The sequence below is a fragment of the Cladophialophora carrionii genome (genome assembly GCF_000365165.1).
Source record: "Cladophialophora carrionii CBS 160.54 unplaced genomic scaffold supercont1.8, whole genome shotgun sequence".
Lineage (NCBI taxonomy): Eukaryota > Fungi > Ascomycota > Eurotiomycetes > Chaetothyriales > Herpotrichiellaceae > Cladophialophora > Cladophialophora carrionii.
This window is the reverse complement of record NW_008481833.1, coordinates 120,387-137,836: the sequence shown is the minus strand read 5'-3', so window position 1 is coordinate 137,836 and position 17,450 is coordinate 120,387. Positions and strand designations below refer to the sequence as shown.

Below are 17,450 nucleotides of genomic sequence, written 5' to 3'. Positions count from 1 at the left end.
CCGATATTCGAGAGGCGGCTCGACTTTGACCAGTGAAAAATCAAAGTTGAAGGTTGCGAGTCCGGCAAGGTTAGTCTGCTGCTTTCCGGAGATGAGAGCAGCTGAGATCGAGGAGGTGTTCATGTTGGTCGTTGAGCATCGAATGTGTCGCAACCGGCAACAATCCGAACGGTGGGGGAACTCGAGAGGGACAAGTGAGTCTGGGATGCAGGAGGAGGAAATCAGCACTGTCACGACGGATCGCACCCCCATCGGGCGCAGGTCTCATGCACCTTTGCCCGTCTATCTCGTGTTGCTGGCAGGCGCTGCAAGGCACCAGCAAGGCGGACTCTCCAGCGTTGCGCCCAGCGCCAGCGTTCTGGGCGCAGAAGACCCCATTAGAGCATCGTGGGATTGGTTCTTGATCTTGGCAAGCAGGCGGGAAGAAGACAAGGGAAGAGAAGACCAAGTCCTCCGTAAGAGCTGAAGCCTTCATAAAAGAGAGGCCGGGTTATTAACACCAGCAAGTGTGGAAGTAGCGCCGTCGCCGATGACGCAGCGTTGCCCATAATGACATTTACTATGTACACAGTAGCTTCTTCCAAGCTTCTTCCTCTCCACTACAACTCTTCAAGTGCGAAAAGCCATGGAGTCCCCTGGTGTGTACTCCAGTACAAGCAGCGCTGCGAAGTATTACCAGAGTCAAAATCCAACATGGGCCGCTGGGGGACTAAAGCCTAAAACCATCCAACCAGTCATTCCTCTTACCACCAGACCAGAATTTTTCCACATATATCCTGTGACGCGGGCGCTTTCTCGGTATTGTCAGAGCATATGTAGAAATGCTCTTGATGACCCTGACCCAAACCTTAGCCCACGGCTAAGACATATCCGTTGCCTTCTCGCCGTGTACGGCGTATCTGTCGTTCCTCTTCTTCGTCATGTTCCTTTCGACAATTAATCCCACCACTGCAACAGCACAGCTGACGACCTCCAAAGCTAACAACGTAGCCACGAGGCCCTGGCCAACCTCGCTCTCCTGACAGACTCGTTTGAATCCGGCCGGGATAGGCATGCCATTTGGTACGTAGACCGGGATCTGTAGAGAATGGGCATCGGCCATGAATTGTGAGGCACCGTGGGAGAATTTGCATGTCCAGGACTGAATGGATTCTCGAGCATGGTGGGACTTGAATCCGGTCAGAAGGTTGGCAAAAGGCAGGGCGAAGACGGTGAGAATCAAGCTCGCAATGGAGGTGCCCAGGAAGAGAAAGTTGTAGAAGAGAGTTCGAGAATATGGCTGTTTAATAGTCAGCATTTCGCGGGTGACTCAGACAGAGGATAAGCCGCACTGTAGGGATCAGCGACCAGACCAGATAAACAACGCTGGATGCCACAATGATACAAGCTGAGATCAAGATAGCCAGTGTCGGTCGCACATCCACATTTGATGGCCAGAGCGGTGGCAAGTGGAAGTCATCTCCGAGGCGGGTCGAGTTGTATCTGTGCAAAACGTGTCCCTCGCAGCCAACAGCAGCGATAGCCGTAGCGATAGCCAAGAGCGTCAACGATAGGCGAATCCACCAGAGAGATCCAGCCTGGCGGAGATATGCAGATTCCTGAGCCGATGTCGCTGAGTTGCGGGAATGCAAGGACGAGGTCATGAGAGGAGAAGGCTGGATAAGAAGAGCCGACGCATCATAGGCAGGGGTGGGCGGTGGTGGTTCTAGTTTGGACGTGCTAGACCGTGACCTCGAAGGACTGCTGCTAAGACGATGCTCCTTCTCCGAACTTGGCCGTGAGGTAGAAAAATGATTCTCCATGATTCTGACGGCGCGAATTAGCGGGACAAGCAGAAATGAAGACGGCCGGTAATGATGATCGAAGGCGGCACCAGCGCAGACAAACAGTAACTGAAAACGAATGCAATAATAGAGGCCGTACAGATCACAGATGCCGCTCCGGACGCGCTGTATATTATATCGCACGCATGTGTCTGCGCGGCTCCCTGTGATTCTTGCTTACCCGCCTCGATCGTGTGAGGCTCGTCCATAGTAGAGCCTAAATCTATTCCGAGATGAGGCTCGCCTCTGATTGAACTGTGTGCTCATCTGGCGGCGAATCATCGTGGCACTCTCCTTGCCAGTAATATCCATCAGGCGCTTAGACAGCTTACATCGTTTCATGAAACAAAGGCCAGGATGGATGGCGACAACGACAGGCCATCAAGGAGGTCAAGGCCCGGATTAACAGAGGAAAAGACAGACGCACGACTGGAAATGGAAAGGAAATCGCCGAGCGCTTAAGGAAGGTGTGTCTTGGCATCGTGCTGCCGTCTCATTGGCCAATACGCAAACGCATGGCGCTATAGTATATTTAGGAAGGAGCAGCAATCCCTCATTGGCTAGTGACCAGGCAGTGGTCAGTGCCATTGGTCAATGATCACTGGCCAGGGAGCCAGGGCGAATCTCTCCGCCGATCTCCCTCGCCAGCTCACACAAACTGCAATAACAATTCTTCCACACCGCGCCGACCAGCGCAAGCGTTGCCGTGGCGTGTCCATCATTGGCTGGTTGCCAGCAGAGCTGTTGCAACTGCAGCGGCTGCCGTGGGGTGTCAATGGCGCTGAATGGCCTGTCATGGACTCAGCGTCTCGTTGGAAACACCCCTCTCTCATTGGCTCACTTGCTTCATTGAACATCCCAGGCGTCGTGAGTTCTAGCTTCACCCCGCGACCTCAAATCATCGCAGAGCAGATAGACAGGGCGCTAGACCTTCACCTCTCTGCTCGCTGCCGCACAGCATGCAAGTCTGCATCGATCCAGGCCCATCCTTCCCTTCAAGCAGTTCTCATGTTCTGCAACTCTCCCCACAGGCCATGCTCGAATGGGTTACACCACCAGCGGCCAGACGGGTCCTGTTACTCCTGGCCTGGCGAAAATCTTAAACAGACCCCAGTATCGACCGTTTTGGCCTCGTCTCCCTGCTTGACAACTCACTGCCGACGCGAAGGTGCCTGCTGGGTCCACCACCTGATTTCCACTTCATGCATAACATACTGATGTGTTGGTGAACGAACTTGCTCGTTTCTTGCCCAAAAGAGCAACCTGCACACCGGTTTCGGTATATCGGAGGAATTCCAGGTCAACCAGCGCAACCTTATGCATGCTTGGTCTGCCACGATCTTTTTAGATCAATATGACCTGTCACATGCTCTCCGATCGACGCTTTTCCATCGGCTGGTGCGGCTGAGGTTTCCAGACCTAATGGGTGATCCACAGCGTGCTCACGTAGGTCTCATTCTGGGTCAAATATCGCAGCGACGTTTTCCAAAGCTTGAACTTCTTCCGATTCCACTCTTTTGCCGGATATCGCAGCTGACTGTTCTTGTAGATCCTCTCCGTTACGGCGGAGATGTGACCGTGTACGTTGCTCAATATAACCTCTGCGTTCCTCTTTAAGTTCGTCCTTGGCACTGTCAACATTGATGCGGGCGTGTTTCAGGGCTGCAAGTTTCGGTCTCAGCTCCGTAAGCAGTGTTTGGAGGGCAGGTAACTGTGAGATCGCGAAATGCGTGTTGGTGGTGAGTGATTGAGCTTGCGTGCTGTTTGCGAGGAAGGAGAGGTTGTCGGGTGTAGCTTGCGTCTGACCAAGCAGGCTGCGCAACTGCTGTATAATGGCCTGGTTGCGGTTGTACTCCTTCAGCAGGGCTCTCGAGGCATTTCGTCCAGCTGCCAGTTTACTCCGCATTACTTGTACACCATCGAGGGTCGGGGCGTTCTTTGGAGGTGGATAGGACAAGTTCTGTGCCGTCAGCTCGAAGCCCAGCGCAGGTTGTGCTGGGCGGCTTACCTCGTAGTGACTCAGACGCACCCAGTTGACCAAATCTGCCGGCACGGACATGATGTTTCTCAGAACGTATATTTCAAATTTGTCGAAGTTCTTGTCCACGGTCGAGTATAACAGCGTTTCGAGTTTATGGAGCCCTTCCTCGATCTCTTGCTTCGCATCAGGAAATTCAACTTCCTCGGCGCCATCTTCTCTCCTTCTTTTAACCGGCTGGAAGCCAAGTTCCTCAGGAGGAGTCGTCAACAGTCCTGTCTCGAGGCTACCGAGGACCTGTAACACCAAGTTGTTGACCGAGTTGATGATGTCGTCGATCAGCGACTATCACTTGTCAATTACGCGTCCCGGACCTATTTCTTGCCTCTGACTTACCAACGGTGTGTACTGGAGATGCTCTGTCAGCAGCGATGTGGCTGCTTGCGACGAGTCTGCCATGTCTGTCGGCACGAGGAGGAAAGACAACGAACTCAACCACGTCAACGAACGCGTCTGCGGCTGTGGCGGTCCTGCCCCTCACGCGGTCACAGTGTTGACAGACGGCCCAAAACAGGCTGATCACGTGCTGTCGATCACTACGTGTCCCGGCGCTGGCCATGGATCTGAGCTGTCAGTCACAAAAATTGAAGGGAAACTGTGACGCTGCTTTTTTGGATGACCATCTCCACCCGCCCCCTCTCCCGCACACGGTCCCTTTATCACCAGTCTGACCTCCAGACATTACAACCGCCAAAACAAGACTGATTGCGCAGATTCTCAACATGGGCGGCCCAGGCGTAAGTGGCTGTTTTGCTTCCATTATTGTCCCCTCAGGCTAACTCGACATCAGTCTGGTGGCTACAAGAACAAGCCGGGTGACACCGAGACACACTCAGCATGGGATATTATCCCTCAAGACCCCGAAGGTACTCAGGTATGCGCTCTATGGTTTTCACAACGCGAGGCGCACCGCTCACCCACTGACTCTGCTGCGCAGAAACTCGCCCAGGTACGATGCAAGTACTGTGGCAGAGAAATGGCACAGCACACCTCCCGCCAGCGCCTCCACCTCCTTGGCTGCCAGAACTACCTCAACGCGATGAAAGAACAAGGCATCGAAACCTCCATCACCCGTCAAGCGGCTGATCCGCAAGCATTCTTCCGAAGCTCCGACTGGGCACAGAAGTCGGCGGAGGCAAAGGCGCCCAAGGTCCTAAAGATGGGGGATCACACTACAGCGGTGCGCATTCAAGCATTGGCGCTGGCTGAGGCCAGTATTTCCTATGAGAGAATCCAAGAGATTACCGGAATGGACCCGAAGGTCATGGCGGGACTGCGAAGACTCGCCCGCGAACGCGGCTACGACCCTAATGTTTCCATGCAACTCAAGGAAGAGTATGTGCTAGATCCACCAAACACCTCCCGCCCTCGTGGCCGACCAAAGAAGAGAAAGCCAGAAGACGAAGTCGATCCCGCCCTCACCAACATGTCCGATGGCGCGCAAACCACCCCACCGACCTTCAACACTCCCAATCGCGGCAACTTGCCTCCTGGTCAATGGGACTTTATGGCGCCTACTCCAACCGGCTACACAATGACTTAGGAGGATGTTGTGGCAGCCCAGCAGCAAAAGCGGCTTTGAGGGTTCTGCAGACGTGACTGGCGTTCATCACCTAACACAACAGGTGTGATCGTAGCATGATGCCTTGGGTTGGAGTTTGACATGGATGTTGTTGCAGCGTGGAGTTGGGATCGGTGGTCTGTCTGGCGGTAGTTGGCCATCAGAGATACTGTATGAATACATGCTGTCATTTCTACGACAAAGCCATAGATTTGCGGAGGGAGGTGCAGGCATAATAGGCTTTCACAAGCACCAGTGGCAGACTGGTACATGACTCCAACAAGCACGGATAATCACAACCCCATCTACTCCGTACAAGGCAGCAGTAAACGACTTCCAGGCTTTATTGTTGTCCAGACCACTGTGGACACTTCTCTGCAGGCAAGCCACTCTCTGTATCGTCAGTCCTATTTCGGTAGGGATCATTCCGGCTTCAGACTCGCTTTGGCAATTACTCTGCAAAAGTGGCTGAGCTCACCGCCGTGCAGTGAATTGTACGTGTGAAACTCGGAAGATGGACGACCGAAGTTGCAGCCCCAGATAAAGGCACAGGTGGAGATTCCGGAGACAAGCCTTCCTGAAGAAGAGCATAGCCAGATCGAGGCCTGCTCGTGGGATCTGTTTCCAAGCGGGTGTCTGGGATTGGGACGTGGCTGATAGACGAGATGTGAGTGAGAGGGAACTGAGCGCGCAAAGGGGAAAGACGCAAAGGAAACGCCAAGGAGCCAAGGACGCCAGCCCCGAAAAGGAATGGTCGGCGCCGCGTCCTGCAACAGGCGAAGTTTCAAGCTCGGCCGCTCAGCGTCTCCTTCTCCTTCTTCAAACACTTTCCCAAACCACCCAGCGCCTCGGATTCTCCTGTCGCCTGTCACTCTGCGACACTTGTCGACCCCGTCCTGTCACCTGGACTGCTTCTCTATTCCTAGCTATGGCCTTTTTGACGCCGACCGCGAAGTTTCCTTCGCTCGCTTGGCCTATTGTTTCCCATCCGGCCTTCTGCACCTGAGACGAGTCTGTAACAATTCGATCCCAATGTCTTCACCCTCCTCCAGGGGCAAGCTGGACAAGGTGACGAGACTCGGTGGGTGCCGTCTCCCTGCTCGTTGAGATCCATAATCTCAGCTTTTCAGATGGCGGGTGTTCGCCTGTTCCGAGTGCACAGCCGCCCGCCCCTCGCTGGCCTATACATATGTCTGTCGTGTTGCTGTTTCGAATCTGTTTCTCTCTTTCTCTTCATTCCATCCTTATACCAAAAAGTTTGTGGTCGCGTACTCGGTAGTACCGGTCCTGTACATTCCTTTCTCTGCTGCTTGACGCACTGCAGTTCGTTCCATTCTCGCCTTTGCGCCGGTCGCTCGTTGTACCACAGCTCAACCTCACTGTCCATCTCCGATATCCAACATTAGTGAAATATCATCCTCACGATGTCTCTCAAGACTCTTCTCGTTTCGACACTGCTCGTGGCAACTGCCATCGCGACAGACCACGGCAGCGGTGGTTCCTCGTACGGCAGCGGTGGATCATGGGGCGGCGATAGCGGCAGCGGTGGCTGGAGTAGTTGGCCAAGCGGCGGTGGTCAAGCACCTCCTGCTTTGGCGGCGCCTTCTTGCCCGGCTGGTTGCATGCCATTCCCGACTGGACCTCCTCCGGCAGCGCAGACTCAACCAGGCCAATTGATCGTGCAAGTCGTGTCGGTCTCCGATGCCAATGGCTCTTTGAAGTACTTCCCCGACAAGATCACGGCGCCAGTCGGCTCAATCGTGCAGTTCCAATATCACCCCAAGGTATGCTTGTGTGGCTACGTTTTATCACGGAGCTCTGTGTTCTAACAGTCGCATAGAACCACACCATCACGGAATCGTCATTCGCAGAGCCGTGCAAGCCCATTGCCTCAAATCTGACCAGCCCAACCCGCCCGGGTTTGAAATCGGGATTCGTCCCGGTCACCGGCATGGAACCTTTCACTCCCGTCTACAACGTGCTCATCAACGACACCAAGCCCATCTGGATCTACTGCGGTCAGACCAACCACTGTCAAAAAGGCATGGCTATGGTTATCAACCAGAACGATTCGTCACCTAACACGATCGAGGCATACATCTCCAAGGCTGCCCAACTACCGATCGCCAGCACGCCGCCGCCGCCACCGTCGTCAGCAGCACCCCCCGTGGAAGCACCCCCTGCCTCGTCACCGCCCCCTCCCGCGTTCGGCGGCGGCGCACCTCCTCCAGCTGAGACCTCTTCGTCAGTCGCTCCTCCTCCAGCTGTCGCGACTGTCACCCCTCCGTCCAGCCCAGCGGCTGTGGCTCCTGCAACCTTCACTGGTGCGGCTGTGCCTGGCTTTGTGCCTCAGTCATCGACAGGTGTGGCTGGTCTTGTTCTCGGTGCGCTTTTGGCTCTGTGGTAATGTCTTTTTTGGTGGAATGGTGAGCCGTTTTGATACCCAGTCGGTGGAGTCTTGCATGCAACATGAAAAGGCCACGGCTTCCTTTGGGGAAAAGTGCGTCAAGTGAGTATGGTGGAAAGCTCCCTCGCGAGTTTCGAGGTCGAGTCCAGTCATGATGGAAAGAGAAGCCGAAACGAAGGATATATTGGAGCTTTGTCGACGTGGACTTTGCAGGTCCGGAGTTGTGGGACGCCACACTTTTTTTTCTGTACTTTATTTCTTCTCTTAGCAGAACCCCCACCCTTTGATACCACGCCATGCAGGAGATCGCAGGCCAGTATAGAACATCAATGACCCAGGCATGACCCATGCATGACCTGAGGACGAAAATGAGGAAACTTTTGGAATCAATTGAGGGTGTTTGACTTTGGATCTTTGCTTTCCTCAAGCCAAGTGACGACTGCGCCGTACTGGCAAGTCCACTGCACGATCAGAAGTGTATAGAGTTGCGTGTGCATAGGTGGTAGATGGTAGATGGTGACTACTAAACAGACAGAGGCAAGCCAAACACAATCTTCAATTTGGAGTAACGAAACACACTCTCTATTCATAGGTGGTATTGACTTAACGCGCCTCGTTGGGATCCTGACCGCTTCGTACACATTATATTCCATTCCTTAGAGGCGAGGACCCAAAACACGGAATGTATTTTGACTTGATCTGACTTGACCCGATTTCGGTCCCATCCGCACCACGATAGAACAGACTCGTTATCACAGCCATCACAGCCAGTACAGCAGTGGATCCAAATCTGAGCACGAGCCCGCCGTGTACGAGGTGCATACGGTATAGTACCTCAGAAATCCAAAACCAACTGACATCCCACGCGCTCCAGATCCTCAACCTCCAACCATCCCGCATCTCCGCCCTCCCCGCGCTTGACCCGCTCCTTCTTCTCGTCGGCGCATCTCCGGATCGCCTCCTTGACGAACACGCTCACGTACGTACCCATGAGGGCCCTCGCGTCCTGGGAGAGTTTCGTGGCGGGGTCTTCGAAATGGGCATGCATTATCCGATGCACGAGCGGTAACGGGATAGGGTATTCTTCGGTGTCCAAGACCGAGGCGGAGGCGGAGGCGGAGGCGGAGAAGGAGGATTTGGCGCCTCTGGACCGACCATGCGTCTGCTTGTCCGTGTGTGTGACTTCGGCGAGGATGAAATCCGGTTCTGGGCTGGAGAAATCGAGACCGGCGGACGGAGAAAGCGCGTTGCCTTGGTCGTCTTCATCCTCACCTTCCCTTTCATCGTCATCGCGCGGGCTGACTCTATCTTTGTCCCTGTCTTCGTCGAAATTGCCCCTTTCCGAGCCGGACTCGTCCGTCTTGTTCTGTGTATCTGTGTCCGTGTCTGTATCTTCGTCGGTGTCGCTTGCTGTGTCCATATTTGCGGCGATATCGTTCAAAGTGGCTTCATTATCATTGTCATCATCATTATCGTCTTCGTCTTCTTCGGCGTGCCTTTTTCGTCTGTTGTGGGCATCGTCATCTTCATCGTCGCCGCCTCGGTCGAAAAGTGCGCGCATCGTACCACCCGCTCCACGCTGTTTCTGTTTCTGCTTCTGTTTCTGCTTCTGCCCCCGCTTGCGCCTTTCTTTCTCTTTCGCCGCGGATGTGGGCGTCGGGTTAGGTTTTGATTTACTCTTCTGCACAGCTGAGTCGGCGTTTATGTTTCCATTTCCTCCCGATTTCCGCTTCGCTGCACCCTGGGCGTTCACGGCTTTCCCTTTCGTAGACTTTGTGACTTTGGATATCCCCGGTCGAGGAGGCGAGAATGGAGGCCTTGATCGCTTGGATGGTGCGGTGGGTGCCATGGTTGTTTTGGGGGCGGCGAGACTGAGAATTGCTGACGCTTCGCAGTCCCGTATTTTAAAGTCGTCGGCGATGAATCTGTCACTGCGGGATATCCCTGTATGATGTGGACTGTACTCCGTATGTGTCAATCAACTCGACTGGGCGGTCATAGAAGTGGTAAGCGCGCCCATGTTTCGCGTGACGCGCTCCGAAGCCAAACGCGGGGCAACGCGTCGGACATCACGCGCTTCACGTGACCGCTTCGGGCCAAGACGGGGCAAGAATTCCAGGTTGTTCTCGGAGTGGTGCATATGAGTACGAGCACAATTTAGGATGTACACATAATGGAAATTTCTTAAATCTTCGTATTGAGGCCCTGCCTATCACAAGGTCGGCGAGGCTATCTCATTAATCGCTCAGATCATTGCTGAGCTGCTCCATGAAACATAACCGACCAAACGCCTTCCGCTATCAATGCAATCAATGTTCATAATATCATGATCCTTTCCAATGCCGCCATGCTTGATCACGCATCACTCGGTCGTTTACTCGTAAAGATCCATGTTCCCATTGGGACCATCTTCGATCTCCAACATCGCATCATCCTCATCAAACATATCCTCGTCATCTTCCATCTCACTATCAGTGTGGTTTGGCAGGACCACAATCCGACCATCTTCCAAGATGACGTTTGCAGTCTCTCCGTCTTTGATAGCACCTCTCAAAATCAACACTGCCAACCGGTTGAGGATCTCCTTCTCGATCAATCTCTGTAATGGACGTGCGCCATAGGCAGGTGAATAGCCGGCAGCACCCAGGTAATCCTTGACCTCGTCAGTAGCGTTGATGAGGATCTTCTTGTCGTTGCTCTCGAGCCTCTTCTGTATCTCGCTCAGCCTCAAGTCGACAATCTTCCGGATCTCCCTTCTAGTGAGCCGGTTGAAGATGACAATCGCGCTGATCCTGTTCAGGAACTCGGGCAAGAAGTAGTTGCGGAGCGCATTCATCACCAACTCTTTGGTCGTTGGATCAATCTTTCCGTCGGGTGCATTCTGGCGCGAGAGGTATTCGGCACCGAGGTTGGAGGTCATGACGACAATGCAGTTTCTGGCATCGACAACACGACCTTGTCCGTCGGTGATTCGCCCATCGTCCATGAGCTGGAGTAGGACGGTCAGAACTTCCTTGGCAGCCTTCTCGACCTCATCGAATAGCAAGATCGAGAAAGGTCGTCGTCGTAGGGCTTCCGTCAATTGACCGCCAGCGTCATGTCCAACATAGCCCGGAGGCGCGCCAATCATCCTCGACAACGAGTGTCGTTCTTGATATTCCGACATATCGAACCGGATCATGGCCTTCGGGTCGTCGAACAGGAATTCCGCAAGTGCTTTCGTCAGCAGCGTCTTACCAGTTCCCGAAGGACCACAGAACAAGAAAGATGGTGGTTGATTCGGGTTGCCAAGGCCAGAACGTTGCAATCTGATGGCGTTCGAAACAGCTTGGACCGCTTCTTTTTGTCCAACCACTGTGCGACCGAGTTGCTGCTCCATATGGAGGATCTTTTCTTTCTCAGAGGCACGTAGTCTGGTGATTGGAATGCCGGTCATCTTGGACACGATTGCGTTGATCTGTTCCGGGCCAACTGCGTCAGTCGGTGAGACCTCACCCATCGCACCAAGTCTGGTGTGCTGTTCAGCATCAGCTTGAGCCCTAGCATTCTCGAGTTCCTTGATCTTGTGGGCAACATCGGGAATGGCATAGTACGTCAGATCGGAAGCGGTCTGGAGATCATTGGAACGTTCGGCTTCGTCACGCTTGTTCTTGAGCTGTTCCAACTTGATCTTGTATTCTTGAATCTCGCGGGACCGGTTCTTCTCGCGTTCATAGTGTTCTTTGAGCGGCTCAAGTTCTTCCTTGACGTTGGCCGCTTCACGCTTAGCCTCTTCCAGACGCTCCTTGGATGACGGATCCGTCTCACGTTGTAAGGCGTGGATCTCGATCTCGAGTTGTCGGAGTCGTCGTTCGAGGTTGTCCAGAACTTCGGGTTGAGATTCTCGGATGACTCGGACATCTGCTGCTGCCTCATCTATGAGGTCGACCGCAGAGTCGGGCAGTCGTCGCGAGGTGATGTAACGAGCGGCCAAAGATGCAGCTGCAACGATGGCACCGTCGAGGATAGTCACACCATGATGGACTTCGTATCTCTCCTTCAGGCCACGGAGAATCGAGATGGTCTCGGCCACGGAGGGTTCTTTGACCAAGACTTGCTGAAATCGTCGTTCGAAAGCAGCGTCTTTTTCAATGTATTTGCGGTACTCGGCCAGGGTGGTGGCACCAATACAGTGAAGCTGGCCACGGGCGAGCATGGGCTTGAGGAGGTTCGCTGCGTCCATTCCGCCCTCACCACTGGCGCCAGCGCCCATCAAGAGATGGATTTCGTCGACGAAAAGGACGATCATCTCATTGGAGGCTTCGATCTCCTTGAGCACACCTTTCATTCTCTCTTCGAATTCACCGCGATACTTGCTGCCAGCAACAAGAGAACCGACGTCGAGTGAGAGAAGTTTGCATGCGGCGAGGTTGGCAGGGACGTCGGCATTGATGATGCGCTGTGCCAGCCCTTCGATGACGGTCGTCTTTCCCACACCTGGCTCACCAATGAGCACGGGGTTGTTCTTCGTTCTTCTGGACAAGATCCGGACGACTCTCCGAATCTCCTCCTCTCGTCCAATGACGGGATCGAGCTTTCCTTCTCGTGCTAACTGCGTCATGTCGATTGTGAACTTCTTGAGATTCTCATTCTCCTCCTCCGAGTCAGCCTGTTTCGAGTCCACTCGTTTCGTGCCTCGTATTTGCTGGATGGCGGCATCAATGAGTTTGTTGTTGGGAATGTTGGACTCGCGGAACGCCTCTTGAACCTTGGGGTCCTGTGCTAAGGCGCTGATCAGGTGGTCAATTGCGACATAGCTGTCTTTCTGTGTCTTTTGGAGTTCTTGAGCGGATCTGATGACCTTGGAAAGGGCTGGCGACATGGTGACATGCTCTGGCGGCGGGTCTTGACTGGGTAACCGCACCAAAGCTTTCTTGAAGGCTCTGTCGAGTAGCTGGACGTCTCCATGCGCTCGCTCTACCACCTGTCGGAACAGCGGTGCTGAGGCGTGAGCTTGTGAGGCGTTGACTGTAGTCTGTTGGTCTTTCGACTCGTCCGGGGGAGGGTCAAATAAAGCGACTGCAAGGTGAACTGGCAGAATCTGGGAATGAGCGTACTGCTCTGCCAGGTTTGCTGCGTCGCCGAGAGCCTTTGCGGCTCTATCTGTGAACTGAGGCGCTGCCATAGTTCGGTAGGTGTTTTCTATCTGGAATCGTGTGAGATTTCGTGTCTAGTGTTGGGAAACGCGAAGAGGAGGAAGCGGTCGACAGCGAGGTGATTGTTATACTCCCGCACTTATCGCACCTGCACCCAATGAGGCCGATGACATAGTGCTTTCCAGAACTGCCTAGAAATGCTTGGCGCCATCACGAGACTTCAGGAACCCTCTGGACCAATCATGCGTCATCCAGCAGTTGCCGGGTGGTTCCTCTTCACTTGCATCAGTCGATTGCCTTTTGTTTCGCATCAGACCACAATCCATGAGTATCCTTTGGGTGTCACTGTTGACGTACTCTGCAGACTGTACGACATTTCGGCTGGTAAATGATACGCCGATACGATTAGATCCACCACAAATGTGCCGCCTCCGCAGTGCCCGACCAGTCATTGACCGCGACGTGGACTAAACTTGACTCGTGAATCAGTTACACTTTGAATTGAGTACATTGTACACTCAAGATCGAGCTGGGTCATTCTCTCCTTTTGTCGTTTGCTGGAGCTAGTGCTATGGAAAGTTACATTCTGGAGGTCGTTCAAGAGGAGCAGCCCCTTCGAGACAGCCGGGAACTCAAGCCTCTGGCTTAAGGGCAAACTGCTTCAGGTACAGGAAGTCCGCCATATTCTGGTCGACAGTCTTCCGGATCACCTTTGCTGCCTTTTCCCCATATTTCTCCTTCCACTCAGCGTCCCACTGTTCCTCGGATTTTGCTGCCTTCTTCTGTACGTTAGTCAGCACCGCCCAGATTGAGCCATAAGAGACTACTCACATGTGTTCTTGGCTTGAGGTCAGTAGAGTTGATGGCATCCTCGTGGAAGCCCTTCCACTTCTCGAACACGACTTTGGCACGCGACTGAAGCTCTTCGTCGTCCCAGTTCAGCATGTCAGGTTTGAAATCAAGGCCCACACTGGCGCAGTAAGCTCGGAGGATACCCTCCGGGTCGTCCAGCAAATCATCGGCGTCGATCAAGCAGACCTCAGGAATATCTGCAGGGCCGTTCTGCATTTCTCCGTTTCGTGATCCATTCTTCAGAGCTGCGTCTCTGTCCCGGACCAACCCGGTCTCTCGTGCGTAATCAAAAAAGCGTCGGAGTTCATCGTAGCCAGCCTCATCTGGGTAGAATTCGTGGAACCCGGTCATTTCTTCAAGTGGAGGTATAGTACATCGATAGTAAGATGGGATACTCGAGTGAGGATCACGGATGAGGAAGGTGAAGTGGAATTTCTCCAGCAGGGCCCGAGGGACGATTGTCGGGTTTCCAGGTTCGCCCTCGGTAGGGAAGGGGAAGGGAGCCTTTTGTCCAGTGCCATTCACGCCGTTGGTGCCATTGGTGTCATGGTTTCCGTTGATGCCATTTGTGCCATTGACATGGTCACCATTGACACCGTTTGTGCCATTGCCATGATAGTCTCCATTAACACCGTTGGTGGCGACATGGTGGTCACCATTGACGCCGTTTATGCCGTTGGCGTGATCCCTACCATGACTCCCGTTCGCTCCGTTCGAGGTTGCTTCGGTGCCAATGCCACGCCTGTGAGGGTACAGGGAGGGCGCCAATTTGGGTGCTTGCTGATTCGGAGGCACTAGATAATGGAGGATATCTTTGATAAAGACGCGTTTGCCCTAGTCGAATGTGAGCCAAGGTCTATTCGTAGACGCCCTTTCACATTTGCCGTTTTAGCGAGTATCTCACCTTAGCTTCTTCGTCTTTCAATGTATCGAAGATCATTTTATAGGTCGAATCGCCGTACCCTGACGCCGTTCTCGTCTCTTCGTCATTTTCGTAGCGCACGCTCATGCGCTCTGGACTGGGCACCAAGTCAGCTCTGACGAGGTCTTGCGATGAGAAGAGACTCACCCATAGTAAAATGCGTCACCAAACGGTTCGTGCACGGAGGTCAAATCTTCCCTGGTCATAAACACCTTGTCGGGGTCAGCTCGATGGTTCCAGGTTGGTTAATTGGCGTCTTACCCGCTCAAAAGCCGTGCTACAGGCTCTGGGGTGCGTGGCACAGAATATGGGTTTGGCCATGATGGCGCTGTCCCTCAGCAACAATGCTACAAGTCAACTGAGAGAGTCTGATGTCACTCTAAGATAAGAGAACGTCAAGGCCAACGGGCCGAGTTGATATAGCCCCTTTCGGTCGGCTAGAAAGATATTTCGAGGTCGTGGAGATACCGGTAGGAGTGGTTCAGGAATATCCTGATGGCTCCCGTAAAACACATCTCAGCCATCGATCCTACTTATACCTGCCTCAACGAAATCCTCATAGCGGAACTCGGTCCACGGGAATCGGGCTCTTAGTCGCAACAATACGTACTCAGCACTCGCCACAAGCAAGGCTTCCTTCACTAGGATCATATGGGGCACTTTGCGTAACGAATCGCAGAGGCCAGTGAAAAATTCGTCATTGCTCCATGTGCCAGTAGACGGGCACGACGGCATCCCTGAGCGACGCCAAGGGTTCGCGATTCGCTTGTAGTTCTCGGCCGGCCCCGCAACCTGGAAGGAACGCACAGGGTTTGGGGGGTGGTGTTTTGCACAACGGCATGTCCACTTTTTCAGGAACATGTGGGTGGGAGGGCGTGTCCTCAGTAGGAGCTGCAAGTACGATAAGACAAGGACAGACGGCAAAGTGTCATGCGCGGAAGGCTGGTCAAGCTGAATGGGAACGCTGGGAAAATCTCGAACCACGATCGATCTCAACTCAGGTACCAAAATGCATGTGCTCTGGGAGTGTGCTGCAGCCACTGATGTAAGCGCTGCACAACACTTCGGTGCCTCTCCGCCTGCTACAGTAATTCGGGGCAAACATCGATCGTCCATAAATCGGGAACACCTTGATGGGTGTGGGCGGGCATGACGTGGGAGAAATCGGTGGGCAAGTCGATTGAGAGACTTCTGATTTAAGTTGTGGGTGCGGAGAGCCCTAGCTGCCGAGCTAGTTAACTAACCCGCCGCCCCAGGCGAGCTTAGGGATCCTTTCTGGTGCTTTGGGGGAGAAAACTGACGATGCGGAACCCTCCTCTTCCATTGGGCAAACCCTAAACAAAATTCTTGGATGCGACAATTTGCTTGCCGTCGCCAACCTCTGGTGACGAGTTCGTCCTCGCAACACATGACCATCCGCTCATTATTCTTGTGTTCAGGGAGTTTGGCGCCGGGACTGTGATCTCAATTGCCCATTCTATTTACTTGGGGTTTCCCTCATTATAGGTTCTGTTGCGTCTCTTCACACGCTCCTTGTCCGAGTCTCGGGAAGCTCTCGCTCTCCAGTCGTTGACTTCCACCATGGATTTCTTGAAGAGAATGATGAGCTCTCCGACGCCCCCCTCACCTCCCGAACCAACTGTTGTCGTCGTCAAGCCGGTCCACCCGTACTATCCCACGGAGATCGAAATCCTGAACTTCGTGGCCAACGACCTGACCGTGCCGCAACTCCTTGCTACATTCGCGGCTGGCTGTGCGGTGATTCTCGGCCTGACATGGTTCCTTGCGTCCCGCTTTGCACCACGCCTGAAGAAGACGGACAAGCTGACTGCGCTGTGGTTTTGTTTGTGTAAGAAGAGACTGCCTGTGCCAGGGGACGGACACTGATGTGCAGTAGGCGGCTTCATCCACCTCTTCTTCGAGGGCTATTTCGCTTATAACCATACTCGTATGGGCGGAATGCAAGATATATTCGGCCAACTGTGGAAAGAGTACTCGCTGTCGGACTCGAGATACCTCACGTCGGACCCTTTCGTGTTGTGCATGGAGACCATCACCGCGGTAAGATCGAGTTCGGGATCATACGCCATATACCACTGACGCAGACGCAGGCTTTCTGGGGTCCTCTGTCATTTTTGATGATATACTTTGTCGTTGTCTCACATCCTCTGCGCCACCCCCTCCAGATCATCGTTTCGCTCGGCCAGATTTACGGCGACGTGCTATACTATGCCACGTCCATGTTTGACCATTACCACAAAAACTTGACCTATTGTCGGCCGGAGGGCTACTATTTCTGGGGCTACTACTTTCTGATGAACTTCTTTTGGATCGTCATTCCAGCCAGTGAGTGCCCTTCCCGATACTGGTGATCTTTAGCTGAAACATGACAGTATTACTTGCGAGCAGCATGAGCTCGATCGCTAGCGCCTTCCGGGCATTAAACTCGATAGCGAAATCGGTGGCGGGAAACGGGACGGTAGCCGGTCCAAAAGCCAATGGCCATATCAGCACACCCAAGAAACGTCCACAAAAGTAGGATGACATTCAAGGGCGGGCGAATCGATTCAATCGGGAACTGCCTCTGCGAAGGCAATAGAATAGATATCCCCAAAACGCATCACACGCTGTGCACTCTGTGGTGAGTGGGATGCTGTAGTAGCATCAAGAATCTTGTGTCGATAGTGTACTCGTAATTAGCTACTACGCCGG

General features: G+C 53.6%; 8 protein-coding genes across 8 annotated transcripts; 3 read left to right on the top strand and 5 right to left on the bottom strand.

Annotated features, from left to right (window-relative positions):
• Window positions 1–848: 848 nt before the first annotated feature.
• G647_08697 (uncharacterized protein) lies at window positions 849–1,802 on the bottom strand (the record flags this gene model as incomplete). Its single annotated transcript, XM_008733004.1, has 3 exons — window positions 849–926; window positions 1,010–1,279; window positions 1,332–1,802. 3 exons carry the CDS (start codon window positions 1,800–1,802, stop codon window positions 849–851), a joined length of 819 nt encoding a protein of 272 aa, XP_008731226.1.
• A 1,474-nt stretch (window positions 1,803–3,276) lies between these two features.
• On the bottom strand, window positions 3,277–4,260 carry G647_08696 (uncharacterized protein; the record flags this gene model as incomplete). The annotated part of the gene is made up of 3 exons (XM_008733003.1): window positions 3,277–3,783; window positions 3,832–4,146; window positions 4,198–4,260. 3 exons carry the CDS (start codon window positions 4,258–4,260, stop codon window positions 3,277–3,279), a joined length of 885 nt encoding a protein of 294 aa, XP_008731225.1.
• A 640-nt stretch (window positions 4,261–4,900) lies between these two features.
• On the top strand, window positions 4,901–5,404 carry G647_08695 (uncharacterized protein; the record flags this gene model as incomplete). Its single annotated transcript, XM_008733002.1, has 1 exon — window positions 4,901–5,404. The coding sequence occupies one exon, from the start codon at window positions 4,901–4,903 to the stop codon at window positions 5,402–5,404; it is 504 nt and encodes a 167-aa protein (XP_008731224.1).
• A 1,442-nt stretch (window positions 5,405–6,846) lies between these two features.
• G647_08694 (uncharacterized protein) lies at window positions 6,847–7,829 on the top strand (the record flags this gene model as incomplete). The annotated part of the gene is made up of 2 exons (XM_008733001.1): window positions 6,847–7,206; window positions 7,263–7,829. 2 exons carry the CDS (start codon window positions 6,847–6,849, stop codon window positions 7,827–7,829), a joined length of 927 nt encoding a protein of 308 aa, XP_008731223.1.
• An 835-nt stretch (window positions 7,830–8,664) lies between these two features.
• On the bottom strand, window positions 8,665–9,678 carry G647_08693 (uncharacterized protein; the record flags this gene model as incomplete). Its single annotated transcript, XM_008733000.1, has 1 exon — window positions 8,665–9,678. The coding sequence occupies one exon, from the start codon at window positions 9,676–9,678 to the stop codon at window positions 8,665–8,667; it is 1,014 nt and encodes a 337-aa protein (XP_008731222.1).
• A 525-nt stretch (window positions 9,679–10,203) lies between these two features.
• G647_08692 (hsp98-like protein) lies at window positions 10,204–12,993 on the bottom strand (the record flags this gene model as incomplete). The annotated part of the gene is made up of 1 exon (XM_008732999.1): window positions 10,204–12,993. One exon carries the CDS (start codon window positions 12,991–12,993, stop codon window positions 10,204–10,206), a length of 2,790 nt encoding a protein of 929 aa, XP_008731221.1.
• Window positions 12,994–13,596: 603 nt separating this feature from the next.
• Window positions 13,597–15,059, bottom strand: G647_08691 (uncharacterized protein; the record flags this gene model as incomplete). Its single annotated transcript, XM_008732998.1, has 6 exons — window positions 13,597–13,746; window positions 13,796–14,436; window positions 14,515–14,650; window positions 14,721–14,835; window positions 14,886–14,950; window positions 15,000–15,059. The coding sequence occupies 6 exons, from the start codon at window positions 15,057–15,059 to the stop codon at window positions 13,597–13,599; spliced, it is 1,167 nt and encodes a 388-aa protein (XP_008731220.1).
• Window positions 15,060–16,319: 1,260 nt separating this feature from the next.
• Window positions 16,320–17,277, top strand: G647_08690 (uncharacterized protein; the record flags this gene model as incomplete). Its single annotated transcript, XM_008732997.1, has 4 exons — window positions 16,320–16,587; window positions 16,636–16,799; window positions 16,850–17,084; window positions 17,132–17,277. 4 exons carry the CDS (start codon window positions 16,320–16,322, stop codon window positions 17,275–17,277), a joined length of 813 nt encoding a protein of 270 aa, XP_008731219.1.
• Window positions 17,278–17,450: the final 173 nt, after the last annotated feature.